Source organism: Hevea brasiliensis, chromosome 7 (assembly GCF_030052815.1).
Source record: "Hevea brasiliensis isolate MT/VB/25A 57/8 chromosome 7, ASM3005281v1, whole genome shotgun sequence".
Taxonomy (NCBI): domain Eukaryota; kingdom Viridiplantae; phylum Streptophyta; class Magnoliopsida; order Malpighiales; family Euphorbiaceae; genus Hevea; species Hevea brasiliensis.
The window spans coordinates 908,040-916,381 of NC_079499.1; the positions used below are offsets into that span (position 1 = coordinate 908,040).

General features: G+C 34.9%; 1 protein-coding gene across 2 annotated transcripts; it reads right to left on the bottom strand.

Annotated features, from left to right (window-relative positions):
- Window positions 1-3,158: 3,158 nt before the first annotated feature.
- Window positions 3,159-7,266, bottom strand: LOC110659908 (riboflavin biosynthesis protein PYRR, chloroplastic). Of its 2 annotated transcripts, none has more exons than XM_021817991.2 (9): window positions 6,750-7,266; window positions 6,521-6,655; window positions 6,129-6,228; window positions 5,848-5,973; window positions 5,424-5,737; window positions 5,006-5,125; window positions 4,501-4,746; window positions 4,300-4,425; window positions 3,159-3,630 (listed from the first exon to the last, which is right to left on the bottom strand). In XM_021817991.2, exons 1-9 carry the CDS (start codon window positions 7,092-7,094, stop codon window positions 3,268-3,270), a joined length of 1,875 nt encoding a protein of 624 aa, XP_021673683.2. In that variant the 5' UTR covers window positions 7,095-7,266; the 3' UTR covers window positions 3,159-3,267. The 2 variants fall into 2 exon arrangements, with proteins under 2 accessions (XP_021673683.2, XP_021673682.2); XM_021817990.2 differs by having other exon boundaries at window positions 3,159-3,531; window positions 6,750-7,264.
- Window positions 7,267-8,342: the final 1,076 nt, after the last annotated feature.

Here is an 8,342-nt window from a genome sequence, read left to right on the forward strand (position 1 = left end):
TTTTTCACATCTCTATATTTCTCTATCAAGCTTCTAATGATAAAGATCGCTTTCATAGTTGAACGACTGGGCATGAAACCAAATTGATTGAGAGAGATAGAAGAATCATGACGTAGTCGATACTCCACAACTCTCTCCCATAATTTCATAGTATGGCTCATGAGTTTAATTCTCCTATAGTTTGAGCAACTCTGTATGTCTCCCTTATTTTAAAAAATAGGTACTAAAATACTCTTCCTCCATTCATCAGACATTTTCTTTGAATTTAGAATCTTATTAAATAATTTAGTTAACCATGCCACTCCCATATCTTCCAAACACTTCCACACTTCAATTGGTATTTCATCGGGTCTACAGGCTTTACCCATTTTTCATTCTCTTAAGTGCTTCCTTTACTTCTAAAGATTTAATCCTTCTAGTATAATTCACATTCTTTTCTATTGTTTTATAGTCTATATTCACGCTATTACCATTTTGACTATTATTAAAGAGATCATTAAAATAAATTCTCTATCTTTCTTTAATGTCCTCATCTTTCATCAATATTTTTCCTTCTTTATCCTTAATGCACCTAACTTGATTGAGATCTTGACATTTCCTTTCTCTCCTCCTTGCTAATCTATAAATATCTTTCTCCCCTGCTTTAGTTCAAAATTTCTCATATAACTTTTCAAAAGCCTGTACTCTTGCTTGACTAACTGCCTTTTTTTACCTATTTCTTTGCTATCTTATACTATTCATATGCCTCATTATTATCACATTTAGATAATTTCTTATACCATTCTCTTTTTCTCTTCACTGCCTTTTGTACTTCCTCATTCCACCACCATCTCTCTTTTGAGGGTGGTCCATGTCCTTTAGATTCTCCAAGTACTTTTCTAACTACTTTTCTAATGTTTGATGTCATCTGTATCCACATATCATTGGCCTTCATATCCAGCTTCCATACTTCAGACTCAAGAAGCTCATTTTTGAACTTCATTTGCTTTACTCCTTTGAATTCCCACCACTTTATTCGAGCTACACTGTTTCTTCTGACCTTACTTGAATTGTTCATAAATTTGACATCCAAGACCACCAACCAATGTTGACTTGTTAAAGTCTCTCCTGGAATGACCTTGCAATCCTTGCATAGAGCTCTATTTGTCTTCCCGATTAAGAGAAAATCGATTTGGCTTCTATATTGCCCACTTTTGAAAGTCACTAAATGTGATTCTCTTTTTATAAAGTAGGTATTTGCTAGTATTAGGTCGTATGCCATAGCAAAATCCAGGATGCTTTTTCCTTCCTCATTTCGACTGCCAAAACCAAAACCTCCATGAATATTCTCATAACCTTGTCTATCACTTTCTACATGTCCATTCAAATCTCCACCAATGAAAACATTTTCTTCATTCGGTATGCTTTGCATTAAATTATCCATATCTTCCCAAAACTTTTGTTTACTCTCACTGTTAGTCCTATTTGTGGGGCATAAGTACTAACTACATTTATTGTTTCTCCTTCTAGTACTAGCTTTACTAGTATAATTCTATCTCCTACTCTTTTCACAGCTATTACTGCGTCTTTCAATGTCCTGTCTATGATTATGCCCACTCCGTTCTTATTTCTCTCCTTTTCGGTAAACCACAGTTTGTACCATGAATTACCCACTTCCTTACTTTTCTCTCCTACCCATTTAGTCTCCTGAATGCAAGCAATATTCACCCTTCTCCTTTCCAAGGTATCCACAAGCTCCATTAATTTTTATGTAAGTGATCCAACATTCCAAGTACCAACCATGATCCTTCTCCTATCCTATTTCTTTCTAATTGGTCTCCTTCTATGATATCTTCTATTATTTTCTATGTCTATCTTGTGTTCTCTTCCACTATCTGTTTTACTATCTGTCCTATGGACTAACTTCTTTACCCACACTCGTCCATGATGTGGGAACACTTGCTCACTTAACACCACACCTGAGCGCCAGCATGGCGCGTGCTTTCGGTGAAAGCCCTACACCCTTGCATATTTCTCACTATACCTGGGCTCCGATATAGCGCATCGTAAGTAGAGGACGGCCCAACGTTTATATCATTTAAATCCATATCATAAGGTGTGATGAAATTTTTATGCTGATTATCACCTACCGCAACCCTCTTTCTTTATTCGGGCTTGGGACCGACTAAACATAAGCTACTTAGACGAAGTGGCGAAGTTAAAAAGAAATCTATGGTAATTATTTAAAATATTAAATAAAGCAGATATTTAAAATTAAATTACATAAAATTTTCATTTCTCTTCAACCTCTGTTAATATCATTATAAGTTTCATGTTGGAACAGGTTTAGAGTTCTTGTCATTTTACACTTTCTAAAAGTATTCATAATTTGCTTTGTCATGTAGCTAAACCCAAAAAAGTAAATGGCCTAACAATGAAAAATCAACACTAACAAACATCATCAATGACATACATAATGAATGGAATCTATAAATCCCATTGACAACTTCTTTGGTTTCACCTATTTTGAACAGAAAAGGTCATTAGCCCATATTCCTAGTGTTGTGGTCCATGTCACCAAACAGTTGTTTTTCTTTTTGGCGATTATCAAGATTTAATTCAATTGGTAGATATTTTGCCACGTTTAGGAACTAGTAGCCTCCAGATTATGAAAATTTTGGTACACATTTACTATGTAATTTTCTCCTTTGGTTCGGTTCATATGTATTCCTTACTAATTTTATGTTTCTGCACGTTTGGACGTGGACCCCACTTTTTCAGCTTTTCTTCCAAAGAGATTCTATTGATGACATTAATGAAGTATACACTAAGCCTAGTCATGGTCTGATTCAGGCTTGAAATCAGATTGATCTAATTTCAAATTGAAATTGAACTGAAATCGATTTGATTAAAATTGATCTTGAAGCAAACCAAAACTCAAAAACCAGATTTTTTTTTCCTTTTGTTAGAAAAAAAAAACAACTATTAGAATTGATCAAACCAGACCAAACCTGAACCAGGACTGGAAGGCCTGACTCCAGTCCCAGGCTCCTTCAACCATTGAACCGGAACCAGCCCAGATCTAACCAATGGCCAGACCTAGTATTCACCACCACATCAATACCAACAAAATCCGTCATTTGTTAAATCAGTCCTATCAAGGTAAATTAAGATCAAACTGCTGTAATATTATGAAGATTTTATTCTGAACGAATCACTTGTTCCCCACAGTAATGTTACAACAAATAGCATATATTCAGCATTGACATTGAATCTTTCATCCATAAATTATAGAGCTAAGCAAGTGGTTCCACTTGATGAAGAGGACTCACCAAGAAACTCTGATCTCAACTGCATAAGCAGCCTGCCCAGATAATTTAGGCCTTCACCTTCCCGGCCTCCACCCCAAAAAAGATCATGTGGGGAAGCTTCAACAAGAACAGAGCCAGCAGTTGAGAGCAGCATAGAATTCAAATGAGGATAAATAGAGAACTTGCGTTTTAATGCCTTGTACATGACATCAATCTTGACATTATCCCAGTCAGATCTCACCTGCACATCACATGGACTGATAAGCTTCCAACAAATTGCCAGGAGTATAAGGGATTCAAAGTGAGCAATTGACGTTCCCAAGAGGCCAAGATCCATATCCTCCAATAAGATACCAGTTGATCGTTAGCAAGGACCAATATAGTCAATCTAAATTCTACTCAGTACATAATTACTATTAAGGAAGAGAGACGTGCAAAATCACATGAAAATGAAAACACAATATCGATTATGTAAGAACTTAAGGCCCTTACTTTTCTGTATTATTAACATTATAACCCTAGATTTCATTAACATACTATGAGCCAAGGTATTTGAAATTTTCACAAAAGTAGCCAATCATTATAAAAATGACAGATTCTATTCATATGAAAAAATTAATGCCATGCACTGATGCATTGCACTTTGACCATCCTAACAACAATGAATTGATGCCTAAAATTCGTAAGTTGGCGAGTGCCAATACTCCCTACCATACCAATCATTTACCATGGACTTCTGTATCCTAAGCTAGGCTACCATCTGCCAGTACAACTCCATTTTTACCTATGTTGTGCTTCATTGCTGATAAGTAGGCCATTTCTTCATGTACAGGGAAAGTGCTTGAGTTGTGCTACTTTCAAGCCTTTTTGGGTTTTAAATTAGGAAAGCTATTATATTAATGGAAACTGAAGCATAGAATGCTAACATCATAGAATGAACATTATGCCCTTATTCTTGGATAAGTAAAGAGTCCAATCTGAATCTCTATCAAAAAGTAGAAGAACACACCAGATTGGGGCACTGCCTCTGCATTGACCTTCCCATTCGTGCTGCTTCCTCTGGACTTTTTGCTGACTTAATCTTCTCAATGCAATCTTTTGCTACAGGATCATTCACCCCCAAAAACTTGTGTGCCTAAAATTCAGAAAATTGTGATAGAATTCTACAATATGCGTGAGAAAACAAATATTATGCTTAAAAGGCAAATACCTGGTAATAATGCTCTACACTTGACCATGTGGCATAATCACCATTGCTATCAAACATTTGAATTGGATGAGGAGAAAAATTTGAAAAAGCCCCATAAGGATCCCAAGTCTTATAGAAGAATATGATGCTTGATTCATAAGGAGTGACAGTAGGATCAATTGCAAAAGTCTCATCCTCTGATGGGATAACTGGAGTCAGTTCCGGGATAGGCTGAAGAAATCCGCTAATTAGCATATCTGGTCCAACCTATTCAAGTGCCGCAACAGAAACACAATGAAGAGGCAGAAACAAATTACGCAAAATGAATATGGATTAAATTATTTCCAACAACCATAGTTTGAATTAAATTCAATTCCAACTTGTTCGAGTGCAATATTTAATTCCAACTCAGAGAGATAGTTGATGAAAACAATTTATTCATGGAGAGAAAATTGATATATATATATATATATATATATATATATATATATATATATATATATATATATATATCAATATCCCCAACCTGTTCATAGCAAACATCAATTAAATCCAAGGCTTGTGACATTTCAACCATCCCTAGTTCACCCACAGGAGTAGGTGCACTCTTTCCACCAATAATCTTTGGGGCAACAAATGCAAAAACCTGCAACAGAGAAGTCATGATAAAAGAAAAGCATTAGCTGAAATCAAAGCCATCATTGAATTATAAGCATAAGATGAACATTGTCCAACATGAACTACAAACTTCAAACATTTAAGTATATTTTCAAGTAAATCTAACTTTGAAATTTTCTTTACATAAGAGAAAAGACACCATCTGCATAAAACTTTTCCAGTTAACAAGGAAATATCCTCAAAGGAAAGCCACCTCCATAGAAATGTCTGATTGAGTCCCGAAGAAGTTAAAAATTAAAAGATCAAAAAAAAAAAAAAGGATAAACCTTGTGTATAACACCGGCTGAAATAGCAGAGGCAGCAAGTGTCCCTCCGCACTCCCACAAAATGGACAGATATCCACGATCATGAAAATATTCCATAACTTCTCTAGGATTTAAGACATCAAACTCCACCACTTCAACTCCTTTGGATGCAAGTAGCTTCTGGAAACTCCTCCTGGCACCTCTTTGTGTTACAACTATGGTAGAAACATCAGAAACATCCCAAAGAATTGCTTCCTCAGGAAGATCAAGTGTCTGTGACATTACAATTCTCATAGGCATATGCCCACCACCATGTCTAGCTGTCAATCGAGGATCTGATTCAAAATAAATAGATAAAAAAAATTAGTGGCAGAAATCAAAACAGAACTAGACATCTTCACATCATAAAACCAATTACAAAATCAGAAGTACTGATCATACTTACTGTCCCTGCGTACAGTATTTCCTCCAACAATAATGGCATCACTTCTGCCTCGCAGTTCAAAAACTCGATTCCTTGACTTTCTGCTACTTATCCATGCTGCGTGTCCAGTACTGGCAGCTATTTTTCCTGTTAGCATACGAGGAAAAGTATTACTAGACTTTTTTCAAAGACTCGACATCTGTTTTTGAGTAACTGGATAATTAATTTACTTCACTATTAAGCGAATTTAAAAAGGCTAAAGATTAATTTTAAAAAGAAATTATTTGAAACATAATTCTCACCATCAAGAGTCATAGCATACTTGAGGATGGAGAATGGAACTCGAGAAGTGGCTCTATGAATCAAAGGGGCATTGACAAGGAGGCATGATTTTCGAGCATCCTGCAATGCAATGTAACATGCATCACCAACTTTGACAGGTACATAAATGAAAAAAGGCGAAAAAAGAGGAAAAAGAAAGAGAGTAAAATTTACACTTGTGATCATAAAGACAAATTATTTAGGTAACGCTGATAGAAACAAAAATGTTCAGAATGGTTTTTCCTTTAAGCCATCTTCTCCATTCATTTCTCATGGCAACAAGAATTGCAGGAAACAAATTTTCTTATATTACACAAGGGAAAGAACAAGAACGATAGCCCCAGTATCAAAGGCAAGCAAATGTGCATTTTACCTCGACAATCTTACTTTGGAGATCTTCTCCAAGAACATCAACCTGTATACCTTGACTTCTTAGCGCACGCACAGCATTGCCTTGAAGATGCCTCAACGGATGCCTAATCCCAACCACAACTCTTGCAATCCCTGCCTAATCTAAAAAATGTCAATTATCTCCTAAGCACGCTAATTATTATTTGTTTTACTTAGCAGAAGAAAGGAAGAGAAAATTGAGAAGCTTTTACCTCAACAAGAGCAGAGACAGCAGTGTGATCTCCATGGCAATCCCCAGGCTCCATATTCAGATAAGCAGTAGCGCCTTTGCTCGACCCGGCGGCAACCTCCACCGCTTGAATCTCAGCAGGCTTTGTCCCCTGCGCGTATAAATAGCCCTCCCCGGCAACATTTCCCGATGGAGTGGCTATGACGCAGCCGAAATTCGGGTGCGGGGAGGTGAAGCCGGCGGACTTGTCGGCTAACTCGGCAGCGCGTTTGATAAAGGCGGCATCATTGGAGTGAAAGTGATTGGGATTCGCATAACAAATAATAGGTGAGAAGCGGAAGGAGTTGATTCCTAAAGAGAAAGCCATTAGTGTGAGTGTGATTAATTGAAGATGTGTTTCCCACTGAATTGATCTTTCTACAACTTATCTATCCACCGAATCACCCTCCCTACTCTTTCTGTTCGGTTTCGTTACATTTGGAGGCGGAATATGGGAGAAGACGAAGGCTTGAGCCTCAGAGAGAAATGGGCCGAGCTATAAAAATTTTTCTTATAAAATGGGCCAAGCTTATAAAATAGTTTTCTGTATTTTCTGGTTAGAACATTAAGGGTCTGTTTGGGTAGAGTGAGGAAATGATAAATAAGAGTAACGAGGGATAAGTAATTATTATACCCCTATTTAGAAAGAGATGAGCTGGTGAAGGGTAAGGGTAAGGTTTATCCTCCTTTATCCCTCAAATCTCAATTTTTCTTACACCTTAAATTAGGGTGTAAGCAGAGGGAGATGAGAGATAAAAATTATTTTATTTTTTATTTTTCTATTATATCTTTAATTTTTTTTATTAAAAATCCAATTATACCTATTAAAAATAAACCTAATTTAGCACTATAAATAAATGTCTTCTCTTTGTGGCCGTATCTAATCTCTTCGCTCTTTCTCGTGGATTTTGAACTCTTATAGAAAAAATGTTAATTTTATTTTTTTATTTAATAAATAAAAAATTACAAAAGTTTATTTTATAACAATAATATTTTACCTACCTTTTAAAAAAATAAAATATTTTAAAAGATGCAAAATGACATTTGTATTACTTTATATATATATCTAAGTTGAATGTTGAAATAGTATATATCATGATCTAATATAAAAAGACAATAAAAAATATAAATTATAAGTCATTAAACTAAAAATAAAATGCCTTAATTTGCATATTAAAAAAATAAACAATAAATTTTATCTAATAGAAAATGATATTTTTATAATTTTAATAATTATTTACCCTTCTTTCACTTCTTTCCAAACATAAAGAATAAGTATTACCTCTACTTACTTTTTCATTAATTCACCTCTTTCCAAACATGAGAATTTTTTTATTGTAACACTCCTTACCCTTCTCCCTCCTTACCCTCCCTTGCTCTCCTATTAATTATCCTTCCCTCACCCCATCCAAACAAACTCTAAAAGTAAGGAATTAATAAAAAAATATTTACTCATCAAAGAAAAATTGAATTATTTAAAAAAATAACTTTTTTTATATACACAATATAAAAACATATTATTAATTTAATATTAATATTAAATAATAAAAAATATTTTTTATAAAACATAATTTTT

Bases quoted from the DNA above. Each gene is read 5' to 3' on its own strand.
- LOC110659908 (XM_021817991.2), bottom strand. From the start codon at position 7,094: ATGGCTTTCTCTTTAGGAATCAACTCCTTCCGCTTCTCACCTATTATT. The intron at 5,126-5,423 runs GTTTATCCTTTT...TCTCTGTTGCAG, and splicing joins CAGCCGGTGTTATACACAAG to GTTTTTGCATTTGTTGCCCC. The intron at 4,747-5,005 runs GTTGGGGATATT...GCACTTGAATAG, and splicing joins TTGATGTTTGCTATGAACAG to GTTGGACCAGATATGCTAAT.